This window comes from Cyprinodon tularosa, unplaced genomic scaffold, assembly GCF_016077235.1.
Source record: "Cyprinodon tularosa strain WSP-4 unplaced genomic scaffold, ASM1607723v1 ctg551, whole genome shotgun sequence".
Classification (NCBI taxonomy): Eukaryota; Metazoa; Chordata; class Actinopteri; order Cyprinodontiformes; family Cyprinodontidae; genus Cyprinodon; species Cyprinodon tularosa.
The window spans coordinates 928,322-948,083 of record NW_024039287.1 but is presented as its reverse complement, the minus strand read 5'-3'; the positions used below and the strand labels follow the sequence as shown (position 1 = coordinate 948,083).

At 38.7% G+C, this 19,762-nt stretch overlaps 1 protein-coding gene across 1 annotated transcript; it reads right to left on the bottom strand.

Moving 5' to 3' along the window:
• Nucleotides 1–691: 691 nt before the first annotated feature.
• LOC119796535 lies at nt 692–19,108 on the bottom strand. Its single transcript, XM_038305133.1, has 9 exons — nt 19,049–19,108; nt 16,919–17,019; nt 16,392–16,480; nt 15,847–16,023; nt 12,022–12,141; nt 11,306–11,506; nt 10,921–11,037; nt 875–902; nt 692–777 (listed from the first exon to the last, which is right to left on the bottom strand). The coding sequence occupies exons 2-9, from the start codon at nt 16,995–16,997 to the stop codon at nt 692–694; spliced, it is 897 nt and encodes a 298-aa protein (XP_038161061.1). The 5' UTR covers nt 16,998–17,019; nt 19,049–19,108.
• Nucleotides 19,109–19,762: the final 654 nt, after the last annotated feature.

The window sequence follows — 19,762 nt, the reverse complement described above, 5'->3', positions numbered from 1 at the left end:
TGTATTTGCTCTTATCTAATGTGAATGAATAAAAATAAGAAAGAAATATGGTAACAGAGTACATTTTATTCTTTTTGTTACCATTCATGAACACCAATGTATATCTACAGTTTATCTGGGGTATATCTACCACATGCCAAATATTAACTGCAAATTGGAAGGTTAGAGAGAGGGATAAAAAATATTTAAATGGTCAGGAGCCTCAACACATTTGACCGCTATGTTGAGGACAGTACCATCTGCATATTGTGCACCTGTACAATCACTTAGCTACACCCCTGGTTTGAACAGATGGTAACAAGGTTTCTATACAATTATTATTATTATCATTATAATTACTAATTATTATTTCAATTATTATTAATCATTAATAGTTTTGGCAGATTGATAGATGGGAATCAGAAAAAATGCAAAAGCTGCACAATATGAAAACACAAACATATAACAGGCAAAACATTTATATTTATATTTGTATTATATGTTAAATTTTTATAATTCCATTAAGACTATTCTTTCCCAGAGCAACTGTAACACAGGTTTGCTGTGCAATCAATATTAAACTTTGGTTACAGATTTGTTTGGGCTTAAAACACACCTTTTGACTTTGATGGAGGATTGTTAGCCTTTTCATCATGGTAAGTCGAGGAATGTCCTGATTTTGTCAAAATAAATAATAAGCACAGAGATGATGTTACACACAGTTTCCCAGAAACATTTTCACTTTCACAAAAAAATATTTTAGTTTACCAAAGTCTATTTGTGATGTAGGCTGATTATCTGCAGAAAAAAAAAAAGGCAGTTTTATTATCAAGAATTTAGCTTAATGTTTATTCAAACTTTGAAGGTTAAAACTGATCAAAGGTAAGAAACGAACCCCCTGCTCTGCCTTCCAGCTGGTCCTCCTACACACAGAAGAAATGTCCAAAAACAACATGTAAATATACATACATATTAAAAATACCTATTATATTCCACTGTTGCCTCTCCCATTGAAAAATTTAGTCTGAAATAGCAAGGCAAATAGACCCTCGACTCTACTTGCTCAATTGATGGGCGAAAACAACCAAAACCTGCTCCAACAATATCCAGCAAGCTCGTCTTTAACCACAGATGCAAAGCCCTTCAGATTCATACTTAATAGAACTAATAAAACTAGTGATTTAAATCAATATTTTAATCTTGACAGCAGCATTTCTTAAGTTTTAGTCATCAGCATATTATTAACATATTGAAATGATTTAAAGTTAGCTTATTTAACAGAAAATCAGTTGGGTAATAGCATAATTTGAAATGAATGTTTTAATTAGTATTCTCTATGGTTCATTCAAGATAAGTAAAAAAATAATAAATAAATTTTTATATCTTTTGAAGACAACACTTCAGAAATCAGCTGGATTTTATTGATTCCTGTACTTTCTAAAAGCAGGTCGTACAAGTGGAGCTAATACATTTAAAGCATTTTATTTGAAAAAAAAAAAGAGCAATATGATGTGCATATGTTTTTATAGATGGTAGTCCTCTGTATTTTGTGTATTCTTTTGTTTTTTTTAATTGTTAAAATTGGTAACATTGTGTGCACTAAGGGCTTGTTCTCGATCAGAGCAGATTTTCAAAGAAGGTGGAAACATTTGCATCAGAAAGGGAGTAAAACCTTTTTTTTACATGTTTGGCTACATTAATATGTAATAACATTCCCAAGAACAAACCCTACAAATTCGAGAATGGAAGATATGTAAATGTGAATATTTACTATGTGCAAACTCAACTGCAGCTGCAGTTTTTTTTTTTTTTTTTTTTTACAGTTTTGATACTTCTGAATGTCATGTGGCAACTACAAATAAAAATATTTTGGTATTAGTATAGAGATACTGCGATGGACTGGCGACCTGTCCAGAGTCGCCCATTGACTGCTGGAGATACAGTAGGCACCAGCACCCCTCGCGACCCCAATTGGGACAAGCGTGTCAGATAATGAATGGATGGATGGATGGATAGTATAGAGATATTAGTATAAAGCCAGAAGATATTTGTAGCACAACATATTTGGACTGTCAAAAATAACAGTAGTATAATGTTAATAAAATAAAACACTTTTAAGCGTCAGTGTTACACCGTATTCTATGACCAATTATATAGCCTAACTCACCAGCCATCACCAGTCTGCTATCTACAAACCATAATGTCACAGGATTCATAATTAAACCTAACATGTAGTGCAACCATATGTGATGGGTCCCAGAATATGGTGGAAAAGATGCGGGAGGATGGCACAACATGTTAACAGTTAAACCAAATCTAAAAATAATGAATAAGCCTAAATATTCAGGCATGTTTATTAAAAAAATAGACTTTGAAAGGGCCTGCAGAGATACAGGTTCTGTTGCACATCTCTTCAAAACAGGGATGTTTCTTCACCCTCTAATTAATAAAACATAACTCTAAGTGCTTCACATAATCATTTTGCATGTCATTGACTTAAACCACATGATCTTTCAATAATTGGGTTTGTGACTCAAACGATTTCACTGTAAATTTTCAGAGTAAATCTGTCTACAGTCGCACCTTGTATAAAAGGCTCTGACATTCCTGTATTTTATTTTGTAATATTGGTTTAGTTTACTCTAGGAAGTGACGTAAGCCTCAGTTTAGTGCTGCGCCACCGCTCAGGAAAGTAGTTTTAATATACTTTCAGTTTCAGTTTGCTCGACATGTGAGACCGCATTCTTGGTGAAGTTCTGATAAGTGATGCTCCGAGTGTTAAGTTGATGACAGAACGTAAGTTATCGCACCTAGCTTGCTGTTTGTTTATTCTAGATTCAGTTGTTATATGTGTAAGCTAGGACGGGTATTTGATATTGCGGGGGTCTGAGCGCTGGAAGTAAGTTGAATCAGCTTGGCCCTCATAGGTTTACTATACTTTGGCGCCATCATGTGGCTGAATAAAATCCCTGCATAATGGTGGCAGCTGACAGCGCATGCTCTTAATAATGCTGCAATAACTCAATGAAAATAAAACAGATACAACCGAAATGCAGTTAAATAGTGTTTAAGTACATTTTATGTTCAACTGAGTCGAAGGGCTGTTTGTGTTCGTGTTTTATCATAGAGGCTGCGCCTAATAATGTAACCTTTATGTGAATTGAGTTACTTATATTTCGTGGATTTACATGCAAGTGGATGGTTAAGTTTATTCCTTATTGGATATTTAATTAAGTGTATTAGTTAAACCTCTGGTCTTGTAATATGTTAGCCTCAAGGCAATTTATTTGTTATAACAGACTGCTGGCAACACTGAGCATCACGACAAATAAACCAGCTCACATCCAAAGTGGAGTTTGATCTCGTGTCCTCTTTCCTGTATCCTGACCGATACACCATCCGGTTGGCTACAAAATACCTGAGAACCTATCCTAATTAACATTGGTCCTTCGAGCCGGATAGAAGCTATCAGGATGGAGCCAGACAGAGCGACATTCCCTGATGTGAGACCTAAACGGCAGTCACGCCGACCAAGCCGATTTGATGACTTTGAAGTTGAGTATGCACATCATTCCATCCGGGAAACGCCACGTTGGGAAATTCCCCCGCCTATCCCAAGACACGTGGAACACCAACCTGAGTATAGCAACGCACCACCTTTCTACGGTGATAGTGATGTAACCTGCCCTCCTACTTCTCCTTGGCTGGAGAGAAGTGAACAAGGGAGGAACTATGGGAATCTCACACCTGAACTTTCCCCCTACAACCTGTGGGAGTTCCCCATCCAACCCCCTCACACAAGATTTAGAGCTTTGCAGGCAGAAAAAGAGAAGCTACTTCAATCACAGGAAGTTCTACAGGAGGGCCTGAGAGAACTTAATGAAGCGAGGAGTGATATCAAAGCGCTGATTGAAGCTGCCCACTCACTGAGAAATGATATGGCTCAGCTGGCTGCTTCAAAATATACCATGTATCAGCCCCCTCTGAGTAGCTCAGAAAGGGTGTACACCACCACCACTAACACAGGGCCAATTAAAGATGAAGATGAGGAGGAGTGGCCTGATCCACCTCCATGGCCTGAACCTGGAGAGGAGCTGCTCACAGGATTCTCCAAACTAAAAGTTGAAGAACAGTATTCAGGTTATGGCTTACAGTACTACCCTCCGCCTGATACAGCCTCTTCGCCCCTTAGATCCTTTCTGCCGACACGCATGCCTCAGACTCAGGAGCGTAGAGGAAACGCGTTCTACGCTCCTCCACAAAATCCTGAGCCATCCTCAAAGTGGACACCAAGAAATGCAGGTCTGCTGCAACCAAACCCTGTTCAGGCTAAACCCCCTACATAAGTCACAGGGGCAGCACGTGAGATGCCGAACTGGCATGATTCAGCCCCACCTCTTTCATCTGAGATGGTATATAGGGGGCCTAAACCCACGATCCCCAAGTTTATCCATCCAGATCCTACTGAGTTTGCCAGGCTCCGAATGGCCCTGGAGAACCTACTCCCTCCTAACGCAACCGAACTCTTTAAGTATCAAATCCTTGTGGATCATCTTAAGTTTGATGAAGCTCGACTAATTGCGGACGCTTATCTAAATTCACCAAAGCCTTATACTGATACCATGGCTGCCCTCCATGATAAATTTGGACAACCTCATCAGCTTGCTTTAAGGAAAATTGCAAGTGTCCTAGATGGCCCAGAAATAAGGAGAGGTGATATAGTAGCTTTCCAGAGGTTCTCTCTCCAGGTGCAGTCACTAGTTGGTCTGTTGCAAACATTGGGACCTGAGGGAGAAGTGGAACTGAATTGCGGCTCTCACGTTGCCCGCCTGATAAGCAAGCTCCCTCCAGAGCAAAGAGCTGACTTTCGTCGACATCAGTTCAAACAGCCTGGCACCACCTACACCCTCCATGACTTATCTGAATGGCTTCGTCTAGAGTCATGGTGTCAAGGGTTTGATAGCCAAGCTGGTGGGAAGGGTAACAGAGAGCAGACCTGCAGAAAGGCGGATGCCTACCCCTTCAAACAGACTGTAACGGTCCTGCATTATGTGAAAGGATCCTCAGAACAGACTTCCTTGCTAACAAAGGAGAGTCGAGCTAAAGGGACAACTAAGAGCAAAGCTTATTGTGCCTATTGTGAGAGCACAGAACACTATTTCAGTCAATGTGATGGTGTGGCTAAGCTCTCCAAAGACGAAATAAAGAACTGGATTCAAGTCAACAAACGATGCTGGCGTTGTGCCCGAAATCATCTAGCTGCTCAATGTACACTAAAGAAACCCTGCAGCATTTGCCAGGGAAAACACCTGCTGGCTCTTCATGAGGTAAATGTCAGAACCGAAAGATACGACATGGGCGTCTCTGCAAAGGAAGAAAGTTGCCTTACCAATTCAGCGTCAGGTTCCCTCTACTTAGATCGACATGGGGTCGGCCATCGTGTTCTACTCAAGATTGTACCTGTGGTTCTACGTCATGGACAACACACCCTAAATACCTTTGCAATCCTGGATGACGGTTCCGAGCGAACCATGTTGCTCCCGGCCGCTGCAAAAATCCTTGGTCTTACAGGCATTCCTGAAGATCTTCCATTACGCACTGTCCGTTACGATATCCAGATGTTACATGGACGTAATGTATCTTTCAGTGTCTCTGCAGCGACCAATCCTGGGTTGCAACACAAGATTGAGGGAGCCTTTACAGCTGACAGCCTCAACTTAGCCCATCATACATATCCTGTTGATCAGCTGCAGAGGAAGTATAAACACCTGCAAGGGATCCCAGTGCCGGCGCTGAAGCGAGTCGAACCACTGCTCCTTATTGGTTCAGACCAGCCACACCTGATTACTCCCATAGAACCGGTTCGGCTTGGCCCACCTGGCAGTCCAGCAGCTGTCCATACTCAGTTGGGGTGGACCCTTCAGGGACCAGGTCTTTTGATGGGGCGGCCAACCCAGCCTGTCCTAAGTTTATACACATCCTCCCAATCGGATGAGCTTTTCAAGCATGTAGAGCGACTCTGGAAGATGGATGCAGTGCCTTACACATCTGAAAAGGAAGTGACCAGGTCAAAGCAGGATCTTCAAGCTGTAGCTCTGCTCGAAGCTAAAACAGTTCGCATAATGGTGGATGGTGTGCTGAGGTATGCCACACCTCTCCTCCGACATGCACAGATGCCACAACTGAATGCACCAAAGGAATCTGTCATGGCTATGCTTCGAAGCACAGAGAGACGCTTATTAAAGGATCCCCATCGGGCTGATGCCTACAAAGTAGAAATGGAGAAGCTGATTCATTCTGGAGTAGTAAAGGAAGTAAAACCAAACACCTCATCCAAGGAGAGCTGGTACATTCCCCATCATCTCGTCAGTCATAATGGGAAGAATCGCCTGGTTTTCAACTGCTCTCATAAATACCTTGGACAGTCCCTGAATCAGTTTCTGCTGCCTGGCCCCACTCTTGGAGCCCCTCTACTCGGAGTCCTAGTTAGGTTCCGTGAATACCCAATAGCTGTGAGTGGCGATATCAAGGGTATGTTCCATCAAGTACTTCTCCTCCCAGAGGATCGCCCCCTGTTGAAGTTCCTTTGGCGGGATTTGAAGGTGGATGAACCACCTAAAACCTTTGAGTGGCAGGTCCTGCCCTTTGGGACAACCTCAAGCCCCTGCTGTGCAACCTTCGCCCTACAGCGTCATGTGACAGAACATACACAGCCTGATGACCCCCTGAGATTCTCAATTGAGAAGTGTTTCTATGTAGACAACTGTCTACAGAGTGTTGGTTCACCTCAAGAGGCCAGAATCCTGGTAGACCGACTGAGAGAACTGCTAAAATCAGCCGGCTTCGAGTTACGTCAGTGGGCCTGCAATGATCCGAGTGTTGTGAGTCATTTGCCCCCTGAAGCGGGGTCTCAAAGCCTGGATCTGTGGCTGGCAGAAGACAAATCCAACTCTTCAGAGACAACACTTGGGCTCAGTTGGGACTGGAATACAGACTCCTTGGGCTATAAGCACAGACCTGTGTCCTATGAGACTCCAACTCTTCGAAACATCTATAGAGTTCTGGCGTCACAGTATGACCCTTTAGGCTATTTGCTACCTTTCACTACTCGGGCCAAGCTCCTCCTTAGGCAGTTGTGGGATAAGAAGCATGATTGGGATGACTCAAACCTTCCATCCTCACTCCTTCGAGCTTGGAACGACTGGGAGGAGGAGCTTAAGTTTCTGCCTCAGCTTACATTCCCACGTGCTTACGCTCCTGCTCAAACAAACTTAGAAAAGGACATCCGTGAAGTGCACATCTTCGCAGATGCATCTGAGAAAGCCTATGATGCCGTAGCTTACATGAGGACTGAAGAGTCCAGCGGTCAGGTTCACCTCACCTTCATCCTAGCTCGTTCCCGTGTAGCTCCAAAACGCACCCTCTCTATCCCGCGCCTAGAGCTTTGTGGAGCCTTGGTGGCAGCACAGTTGAGCAGTATCCTGAGGAAAGAACTCACCTCAACTATTACAAGGATAATCCTGTGGTCAGATTCGACTACTGTCCTCAACTGGTTGAGCTCGCAGTCCTGTCACTATAAAATCTTTGTAGGAGCCAGGATAGCTGAGATACAGGAGTTGACAGAAAACTGCACCTGGCGCTATGTAGACTCCGGAAGCAATCCAGCGGATGACCTGACAACGGGGAAGGCCCTGGCAGAACTCAAAGTGCCAAACAGGTGGTCAGATGGACCCTCCTTTCTGCTCCTCAGTCCCGACACATGGCCAGAAAGCCTAACTCTGAACCCTTTAATGAAGAATCAGAGCTCCGGAAGGCTGTCTTCTGTGGAACAGCAACCACCTCCGCACCTATCTGTCAGGGTGAAATGGAGTACAAGACATGGCAGGAGCTCTTGGATGCTTCTGTTAAGGAACTTCCAGGGCAAACGCTCTCAACTTCTCCGCCTAGTGCTGAGGAATATCAGGCAGCAGAACAAGCCATTCTTAGGCGAGCTCAACAGGAGTCATTTCCAGAAGAATGTCGTTTACTTGCTGAAGCAAAATCTGTTTCATCCAGAAGTCGCTTACTCACCTTGGCACCTGAACTGGATACCTCAGTAGGCCTTATTAGAGTAGGAGGTCGATTACGACGTCTAGGAAGTCTTGATGAATCGACACTGCATCCTATTGTCCTGGATTCTTCTCACCCCTTCACACGTCTTCTCATCCAGAAATATGACACTGACCTCCATCATCCAGGCCCTGAACGGGTCTTCGCAGAGCTGCGGAGATCTTACTGGATACTGCGTGGAAGAGAAGCGATACGCAAATACCAGCGTACCTGTCCGGAGTGCCAGCGGTGGAGGGCTCAACCCTCTATTCCGAGAATGGCTGATCTGCCGCCCGCTCGGCTTAGGTTATACAAGCCGGCCTTTTACTCCACTGGGGTGGACTGTTTTGGGCCCATGACTGTTAAAATAGGAAGACGGCTGGAGAAGCGCTGGGGTATCATTTTCAAGTGTCTGACAACAAGGGCAGTACACTTGGATCTCCTAAGCAGCCTGGATGCAGATGCTTTCCTTATGGCCCTGAGACGATTTATTGCCAGAAGAGGAAAGCCTGCAGAGCTATGGTCTGACTGTGGGACCAATTTTAAGGGAGGAGAACGAGAACTCAGAGAAGCCTTTGCCAATATGTCAGAAACGCTACAGGGGCAGCTAGCCTCCCAGAAGATTAAGTTTCAGTTCAACCCCCCTGCAGCCCCACATTTTGGCGGAGCGTGGGAGCGAGAGGTTCGTTCAGCGATGGCAGCTCTCCGAAGCTGTGTGGGTTCCCAACCTCTTCAGGAGGAAGTACTCCTCACAGTTCTTCTGGAGGTGGAATCCATACTGAACTCAAAGCCCTTGGGCTATGTATCAACTGACGTGGCTGACCTTGACCCTGTGACCCCTAATAGTCTCCTTATGGGGCGGCCCGATGGATCCCTACCCCAGGTGGTCTACCCAGAGATAGAAAACCTCAGTCGAAGACGTTGGCGGCATTCACAGATTCTTGCTGATCACTTCTGGGCGAGGTTCATCAGAGAATACCTTCCTGGATTACAGACAAGACACAAATGGCAATCAAACCCTCCTGGACTTCTGCAGAATGCAATCGTTATGATTGTGGATCCCCAGCTGCCTCGTGCCTTATGGCCGATAGGTCATGTGGTCAAGATTCATCGTAGCGATGATGGACTCATCAGATCAGCGGACGTGAAAGTTAATGGACATGTCTACACTAGGCCAGTTGCTCGGTTGGTTGTTTTACCAGCTGTGCCAGCTGAAGGAAAGGACACTGAGAAGATCAGCCCGTCACCCCCCAAAACTTAGTAAAGCCTTTTATGTTTAGCAAATGTGTAACCACATTTGGGGGCGGCTGTATAAAAGGCTCTGACATTCCTGTATTTTATTTTGTAATATTGGTTTAGTTTACTCTAGGAAGTGACGTAAGCCTCAGTTTAGTGCTGGCCACCGCTCAGGCAAGTAGTTTTAATATACTTTCAGTTTCAGTTTGCTCGACATGTGAGACCGCATTCTTGGTGAAGTTCTGATAAGTGATGCTCCGAGTGTTAAGTTGATGACAGAACGTAAGTTATCGCACCTAGCTTGCTGTTTGTTTATTCTAGATTCAGTTGTTATATGTGTAAGCTACGAGAGGACGGGTATTTGATATTGCGGGGGGTCTGAGCGCTGGAAGTAAGTTGAATCAGCTTGGCCCTCATAGGTTTACTATACTTTGGCGCCATCATGTGGCTGAATAAAATCCCTGCATAATGGTGGCAGCTGACAGCGCATGCTCTTAATAATGCTGCAATAACTCAATGAAAATAAAACAGATACAACCGAAATGCAGTTAAATAGTGTTTAAGTACATTTTATGTTCAACTGAGTCGAAGGGCTGTTTGTGTTCGTGTTTTATCATAGAGGCTGCGCCTAATAATGTAACCTTTATGTGAATTGAGTTACTTATATTTCGTGGATTTACATGCAAGTGGATGGTTAAGTTTATTCCTTATTGGATATTCAATTGAGTGTATTAGTTAAACCTCTGGTCTTGTAATATGTTAGCCTCATGGCAATTTATTTGTTATTACAGACTGCTGGCAACACTGAGCATCACGACAAATAAACCAGCTCACATCCAAAGTGGAGTTTGATCTCGTGTCCTCTTTCCTGTATCCTGACCGATACACCATCCGGTTGGCTACAAAATACCTGAGAACCTATCCTAATTAACACACCTTATCGGTCATATCCAACATGCTCACATAAAAAATCAAATCCCAATTTAATCTTTGTATTTTGTTTTGAAATGTCCTGGGAAATACCCCCTTTCTCTGGACATAAATAATAGTTATTTTCCTACCACCTAGGAAGATAATTCTGTGGTACATATTTCCAAAGCATGGTTCTCCCTGACTAGAAGTGAATCAACTAAATTTTATCTATCTTGATTTTGTGTATTTGCATTATTTAAAAAATATTTTTCATAACAGTTGTAGTCATTATATATATATATATATATATATATATATATATATATATATATATATATATATATATATATATATATATATATATATATATATATATATATATATATATATATATATATATATATATATATATATATATATATATATATATGCTTTAACTGTCATCTGGCTTTAAATTATGGTTAAAGAAAAGTTGTGTTGCAGATCTTGTTTCACCAATTCAACACGGGTTTAGACCCTGAAGCCAATTAGAGTATATTCTATGCAGATATAGACAGGAGCTCTAGGTTACAGAAAACTAAATTGTAAAAAAGTTAAGTTTAGTTATTCATCTTTATACACACAGATCTATGGAGCCTAAAATAATCCTCATCTTCCCTGAAAAGAAAATTTTATTAATAAGTCAGAGAAGTCATCTTAACTCACCTCAGTTTTGTTGATAGACAGCTCAATGTCAAATCCATCCCTCTTATTAATCCTCTTAGCATTGCTTTTGCGGAGAAATTGTTTACATTTCGGACAATTCAGTTCAGCAGATGCAGGCTAAGGAATAAAAAAATGTATTGGCATTCAAAATCATGACATTTGCTTTTTTTTTTTATTACCCAAAGAGCTATCTCTCACATTTGTGGAAAAAAAATAATTATTTGTTTAAATTCAGATCATTTTAGTTTCAATTTAAATTTACATAAAAAATCAGTTTGATGATCTTAAAGATTTAATTAGTATAAAAAGGCTAAAACAGCATAGGTGACAATTACGCTCTCATGTAACTCTACAAATAGCTATAATACCCAAGGTTAAACATCACCTTGTTTCCGAGGGTTAACTCATGTGAGGTCAATACAGTGTTGTCACTCCCATTGTACAGACAAATATTGAATTTACATGGGCCGTTTTTCTCCATTGAAAAATTAACAGATGTACCAACATCATTTTTACAGGTTGTACACTTCAATAGGGAATCTTCGGTTTCAACCTCCTTCTTTGATTGTCCTTTGGTATCATTAGCCTGAAAAAAGAAACGTAGTTTGTGTCAGAAACTAAAGATGACAAGCTGGTTTCCTTAAACAAGAGGATAGAAGTTTCTGAATTTCATGCAGCTAGAGAGATAAACGTAAAGACATTTAATCAACTAAATTAAATAAAATCTACTAAAATTACTAGAAATAAAAACAAAAAAAGTTGTGCTAACATCCAAAAAGTTAATTTCTATAAATGTGCAAAATGTTGCTGAAAGACAGAGTTCTAAAATTATTTGACTAACTTGGTTGTTTATCCATTTAATTGTATTGCTTTATTGATTTCTTCTTTCAGACTTGGACATGTTGCAAACAGAAATGTTAGCAAACATAGCTCACAGACAGAAGCTACTGTATGTTGGTTACAGAAGAATAAACTGTGTAAATTTGAGTTTTTTTTTTACAATTCTATATACACAGATCTAACAATTTTTTGAGTTAAACTAGATCTGCTTATCACTAAATAACTCTGACCAAACAAGGCTGAAAAGTCATCATAACTTACACCAGGGGTTTCGATTGAAAACTCAATGTCAAATCCATCTGTCTTAATATTTTTTTTAGCAATCGCTTTGTAAAGAAAACTGTGTTCACAGTTTGGACATTTCACTTCAATATCTGCTGACTGAGGAGAAAACAGAGAAAGCTTGTGTTAAACATTTTTTATGATGAGATTAGAGTAAAACCTACTTTGTTAAAACTATACAAATTAGTCAGTCAAACAAAATAGTAGTGAAATCTAATTTCTAGCTGTGGTCCAGATAAACAAAACAGTTTTGCTCTAAAACAGCTGTTTTTCTGGCGAGGTGGGAGTAAGGATGCCCTGTCATGTACTTCAACAGGCCATTCATGCTTGAATGCTGAAGGGCCATTTCTCAATTCACAAGAACGTGAGTACAGACTCGTGTCCTTGCCGTCCTTGACGTATGGACTTGGGGAAAATGGGAGCACGCAGCATAAATATGTGTCAACTGGAACAGAAGCATACTCGTGCGGTCACCAGATGCTCGGCTTGTCTGTAGCAGCTTTTTACCTCCTGTTATAAATAGCATCTAGATAAAAAGTAATTCTTCTTTTTTTATTTATTGAAGGAATAATAGTTAACTAAGTCAGATAAACATAAGTCAGATGAACATTTTGCTAAATAAAACAAAAAACTCGCCATCGTAGCCAGTGGTCCTTCACACACGGCTATGGCGAGAGAGGGCTGCTACAGACAGGCTAGGATTAGCCCTGGCTGCCATTACCCTCGGAGGTCCGCTGGTTGCTGTGGTCCTCTCAGCTTCTGAAATATTTTCTAAAATTACGCATCAAATCAGTAAATGGGCCATATAGAGATGCTTAAAAGTATAAGGTTCTCGCCTCAAATGATCTTAAAATGTACCTTCACTGAACAACGGCAACAGAAAGGAGAACTTTTAAATTAATACTCTGAGCTTTTAGCGCACCATTGGAAGCTGCTGCTGCCACAGTGCATGATGGTACAGCTATCAATCTCAAGAACAGACAAGTCTGCTCTGATGCATGTCACTACCCGATCCAAACCCGAAAGCATGATCCGACCTGCGCATTCGCCATCAGCTCATTTTCACATGCGCATCCAGATATATATCTAGGTCATCTTTGATTTTATTTTGTTAAAAAGAAATAAATGCTTTTCCCCTCCCCAAAAATAGTAAGCGTACTAAAATATAATGTGTTAAAGGTTCATAATGTATTTCCTGAGAAAATAAATGCCTTAAAATCCTTTCTGTTTTATCATTCGTCTCTGTCCAATCTGCACCGCAAATAAGATCCTTTGAATTTATACTATTAATATATTATTAATATAGTCTTTTTGAGTTTTATGTTCATGTTAACATTATAGTATATAGTAGGGGTGGGTATTGGCAAAGAAGTCATTATTCAATTCGAATCGGGATTCACATGCCATGATGCGATTCTATCACGATGCATCACGATACTTGAAATACTGCGATGCATCTCGATGCATCACAATAGTTCTGAACTCTGTCAGAAAAAGATACAGCCCTTACCAGTGGCTGACTGGCTTGGTATGATCTGGATAGTGTCTTCAATTGATACATAACTGAAAGCAACTGAATTCATACATAGCTGTATTTATTGAAACGACTTTTGGAGGTGTTGCCATGAAAACAAATACTGGACACAAATATTACTATTACTGGCGTGGACATACTGACAAAAAGATCTTAGGATTCATCAAACTTAAAATAACAAAATAAGGATAATCAGAACCGTTTACATGGTCTCAGTGGTCCTTTTGCAAATTACGTGAATCATATCGATTTCATTTTTACCTTCTTTGTTTTTAAAGCCAGAATGCATCCAAGCGTCTGACTTGAAATGTGATGGAGCCGGGGGGCGAATTTTCTCAGTCTCAGTCTCTTAAACCAAATCTAAAAACAATGAATAAGCCTAAATATTCAGGCATGTTTATTAAAAAAATAGACTTTGAAAGGGCCTGCAGAGATACAGGTTCTGTTGCACATCTCTTCAAAACAGTGATGTTTCTTCACCCTCTAATTAATAAAACATAACTCTAAGTGCTTCACATAATCATTTTGCACGTCATTGATTTAAACCGCGTGATCTTTTAATAATTGGGTTTGTGACTCAAACGATTTCACTGTAAATTTTCAGAGTACTTCTGTCTACAGTCGCACCTTATCGGTCATATCCAACATGCTCACATAAACAATCAAATCCCAATTTAATCTTTGTATTTTGTTTTGAAATGTCCTGGGAAATACCCCCTTTCTCTGGACATAAATAATAGTTATTTTCCTACCACCTAGAAAGATAATTCTGTGGTACATATTTCCAAAGCATGGTTCTCCCTGACTAGAAGTGAATCAACTAAATTTTATCTATCTTGATTTTGTGTATTTGCATTATTTAAAAAATATTTTTCATAACAGTTGTAGTCATTATATATATATATATATATATATATATATATATATATATATATATATATATATATATATATATACCTGTCATCTGGCTTTAACCTGGACTAAAATATGGTTAAAGAAAAGTTGTGTTGCAGATCTTGTTTCACCAATTCAACACGGGTTTAGACCCTGAAGCCAATTAGAGTATATTCTATGCAGATACAGACAGGAGCTCTAGGTTACAGAAAACTAAATTGTAAAAAAGTTCGCCGGGGGGCGAATTTTCTCAGTCTCCTCCATATTTTGTTTACGAATGACTCGTCTCAGTATCCCACAGCCGGACATGCTTGTGACACAAAGCAGCGGGCGTCAACACATCTGCTGGACTGGAAGTTGTATTCCACTTGATTTGGCTGATGTGCGCAAACCAACCATGTATTTTATTTGTTCATTTTTTTTTTTTTTTAGAATCGATTCTTGCCTTCAAGAATCGATGCAGTAGATCACAAAAATTAGAATCGCGATTCATCGTCATGACGATTATTTTGCACACCCTTAGTATATAGTGCATAATCTAAAGAAAGAAAAAACTTAAATGCAGATAAACATAGTTTAATCATATTTCCGGGGTGCTCTGAACATGTCCCATGATGACGTCAGAAAAGAAAATGTAAAAAGCATCAAAATTGTCTCACAAATGTCATAAAACATTTTTTAAAGATGTCTTTTAGCATTCTTTAGAGAATTAAGGAAAGAAATACATAATTTTAGTAGCATATTTACATTATTTATAGGTACCCGATTCGCGCATGCGCAGAACGGATCGTGCTTCCGGGAGGGATCAGGTAGTGACAGCATACTCTGTAAATAGGGAGTGACTAGAACAACATCCGGGCATTTTGTCTGTTCTCGGTCTGCTGTTCTTGTGAATTAGGACAGTACTACGGCTTAGGCTGATGACGTTTCACGAGCCCATGAGAACGCACAAATACACATATTGAGAAACAGCCAACTGCCCTGTGCTGTCTTTAGTATTGTGTTTTTCTGTACAGTGTGCCCTTGGGTGTTTTTAAAGGCTTTTAACATAAAATGTATTATCATTATTAATTAAAGCAGTTCTTCCAATATTATTGGCCCTAAATTCCTCCATAATGAAGAGATATGAAAAAAGGATTTGATGATATTAAAAACCATGTTAAGATATCACAAATGGGTGATGGCAGTTGTGTCTGTCAGTTGCAGGAAATTAAACAGTATAAAAAAAAAAAAAACATATTTTCTTTTACTCTGATTTTCTTTGGATGATATTGCAAGTGAGTTTAATCTGAAACATTTCAAAGTAAAACAGAGAAAGACAAATCAGTTATGGTGTAATTGTAGAGAGATCTTTGAACCCTAAGGTTTGACCTCACCTGATTTTTTAATTCTAACTTCTCGTTGGTGCAGTCAGTGTTGTCATTTTTGCTCTCTTTCTGGAGATCAATATTAAATTCACAATGTCTGCCTTTTTCCATAGTGAATTGAAAAGATGGAGAAAAGTTAAGATTACAACTTGGACACTTTATTCGGTAGTTGTCCATTTCTTTGACCTGAGAAAAATAACACAGAAAATAAAACTTAACAATCAATGACAATAAAGAGGTTTTCTTTAAGACTAGAAGAAAAGGTGTTGATTTTCCTGCAATTAGACATATGTGATAAAACCAGGAAGAACTGCAGGTGTATTGACATTTAAAAGGTTTTACAGCTTTTCCATCAAAGTCCTGATTTTGCTGACAAAGACATTCACCTTTATCATTTTATGTATTCATTTTGTTACGTTGTAATTTTTAGGAATTCCTTTCATAATACGTTGCAGAGCGAAACATTTCACATAGAGAAACATTACCAAATTCAGATCTTCATTGTTTTCTTATATATCTCTCTAATCACAAGAACATAAGTAATGGTGTCTCACCTTTGAATTCAGGCGATCTCCTGGTTGATCTTGCTTCTGGTTTTTTTCACCTCCTGGGTGTTCATCTGTATCCATGGCCTCGTCGCTAGCTATGGAGACAGGTGATTGTTAGGTTTAAACTAACACATGTTTTTATTTTTTTGTTGCAGGTGTTATCTTAAATCAAGGAGAAATGTAAAGGCTTGGGATATTTGTCCTAGAGGTAATCGATTTGGATTCAGACCTATAGTTTTTAGAGAGGGTAAGTAGGCAAGGTTTTTGAAAGCATCACATCAAGGCCTTTAGACAGGATTCTTCTAACTAAGTCTCAGAAACTGGTGTCCTGAGATATTTAGATGTATCTATGCTACTTGAATATTTGTTTTTTAGCTTTAAAACTTAAATGGCTGCTGAGCAGGTAACCCACCCATGTATTTAAGGGTTTGCCGACTAAGTTGCAGAAGATAAGGCTTCAAGCACTGAAGTTTGTAACCTTAACTTAAAAGTAGAAATAGTAAAATCTGCTCTAGAAAACAAGACATTCATACAATGGTCAGGAGGTGGGTCTAAAGCAGGTTCTGCTGCCTGGTTTCCTGCTCCTTCATCCATGACATCACCATTAATCATAGTTGAAGCTGTCCAAGGAGTACTGCAGTGAAGAACATAGTAAAAGAGGAGTTATTAGCTCAGGGATTCAGTTTTCGTATGCTGACTTAGAAAGGACTACCTTTTCAGGAAAATCTAAAATAAAATTTATAGAATATAAAAAAAAAAGTTTGGTATAATTTAACAAAAGTGAAACTCATAAAGATTAATAGTGAAATATTTTAAGCCTGGATTTCTTGAATTGCAATACATGTCAGCTTTCTCAAAATAAAACCAAAGATTGCATTTCAGAAAATTTTTATTTTTCATAACGTCATTAAAGAGGTTATTTTTAACAACAGTTTCACTTCTCTGAGAAATAAGTTTATTTTTTTTTATATTCCATACTTGTTTGGCCTTCCTTTTACATATATCACAACATCAGGGTGACATAAAAATGATTAGCCTGTGGTTTTGCTAAGATATAACTGAAGCCCATGTTGCTTTAATAGTGATCTGCAGGTTTACTGCATCGTTGGAGATATCTTATACATATCAGGAACACTAACACCTGGTCAGTGAACTAAAATTTGGTCATTTGGCTGTTTGTGCATGTGTCAACTCCTACTGGAAAATAAATCAGCATCCCCAAAAAGGTTCTCAACAGAAAGAAATAAAGTAAAAGTAATGAAGCTTTTTAGTAGTAGTTGACTGATGATGTCAGAAAACATCACGTCAAGTGACATGGAACCCCATACTAACCATAGAAACTTCAAGGAATTATAAAAAGCTTACTTTGGTTATAAGGAGCTAAAAGGACAATCGGTTGACAATACATTTGTAATATAGAATGTAGCTGGCACAGAAAAAATTTGTTTTATGCTTATTTATTCATGCACTTTTATGATTACTTAAACAAATGTTTCCAAACCTTTATTGACTTGTGTGCCCCTTTGGGCATTTCGTCTTAGCATGAGTCGCCCTCTATGCCAAAAGTATTGATGATTGTCCAAAAGTGGAACGTACAATAACTGATTATAAAATAAAAACAATTTTACTTAATCTTTGAGCATTAAATTCTTCAGCATTTTTTTCTGTCCATCTCAAGTAAAAAAAAAAAAAAAACATAAATATGTTGCCTGGAAGTTAGTAACAAATCAAAATAAATACAAAATAATATCATATTATAAACCTGTATTTATAAAACTGGGGCTCCTCTGAGTAACTCCCCTATAATCATGATCATCATTTAAACTCAATGATTTGGAAACAAATTACAGATCAGAAATTATAATTAGACTGACTTAATTGGTTTTATTTTGTTTTCAACAAGACACATGATCTGCTTTGTTTATTTTATTTTTGTTATAAATGTTATTTAGCTAACACGTGTTTATAATGTTCATTCATTATAGTTTTTCACAGTGTTTGCTGGCAAAAAAAAAGAAGATTTTTCTGCATGACAAAGAAAATAGAAGCTGATTAAGCATCAGTTGGAGCGTGGCTTTATTCTGAACCAGACAATAAGCCTTTGGGAGTAGTTACATAGAACAAACCAGACAGGTAGATAGATATATGCTATAGCATGCACTCTAGGCTTGTTCACTCTTCCTTCAGACTCTGGGACTTTGATTCCGGAAAGAAAACCAAACTTTACTGTCATCTAAAAAGAGGACTATGGACGTGCCGCTCCCCTTCTATTTTGTAGCCCGTATATAGAATTCATTCACTTTCTTCAGGTAGCATATTCTCAGCAGTAAATCAATGTTCAACTAATAAAGCTTTTCTGTTTCAAATGTAAAGTAATCAAGCTTTTTTGCTCCTCTAATTAATTTCCTGATTTTTCAAGATTTACTGACTTCAGTTAAGGAAAGAAAAAAAAAACTTAAGTAAATAAGCTGTGGCTTTTATAGATCATGTTTGTACATTGAGGGATTTTTCTTTATAAAACACTTATGATGATTAAATCTTGGATATTTAATCTTGATGTAGCAGAAGAAATATCAGGTCAAGGATGTCAACTGAGTTAAGTTACACACATAGAGACACAACAAAGACCAGAAAGCTGATGAATATAAGCAAAAGAAGATTACCTGAAGAGCTGACAGTCTTCTGATCACTCTGTCTGTGGTGCTGTGCAGACTGACAGAGGCTGTGTTTTTTTTTTTTTTTTATAAATACCTCATCACGCCCATTGACCATGTGACTTACAGTAAACTCTGCAGTTCTGCTGAACAAGACCAGTTACTTTCACTTTTTTTACTTTCAGTTTCAATATTGCAGTTTGAAAATAAAGAGATAAGAAAAAGTGGTTTCAAAGACGATGTTATTGTTGCAACTTCAAGGTGTTTAATATTTAATAAAATATATTTCAAACACACATGTTCTGCTTTGTAAATATACACCCAACTGGCTTTGTTTTAGAACAAGAATTGAAAGATAATTCAGATTTCATTAATTGTTAAACAGTTAAATCTGTACAAATATGGAATCAATTCACGAAAACCTACTCCAGGTCAAACATATTTAGGTCACAAAACCTTAACAAAGTAGTAAAAAGCTAATAAACTAATCAGCCACTATCTACACATAGGAAGAGACAAATTAAGTTCAGAATGGATTTTATATTTGAAAACAAAAGTTTATCTGGAAGATTTTTTTTTCGAATTGGGTCAATAAAATTAAATTTTGGCAAAATAATATTTGATTAAAAGGTTTGCCTAATCAAAATATTAAGATTTTTGTGATTCTATTGAGTGTTTATGTAGATTTTATATAGTAATTTCTTTTATAATGTTAACTAAGAG

What these genes read in the sequence shown, in the direction of transcription:
- LOC119796535 (XM_038305133.1), bottom strand. Translation starts at nt 16,997, where the DNA reads ATGATTAATGGTGATGTCATGGATGAAGGAGCAGGAAACCAGGCAGCA. An exon ending in AGTTAGAATTAAAAAATCAG is followed by an intron (nt 12,142 to 15,846) that starts GTGAGGTCAAAC and finishes TTTTCTCCTCAG; the next exon opens with TCAGCAGATATTGAAGTGAA. An exon ending in GCTGGAAGGCAGAGCAGGGG is followed by an intron (nt 778 to 874) that starts GTTCGTTTCTTA and finishes TTTTTTCTGCAG; the next exon opens with ATAATCAGCCTACATCACAA.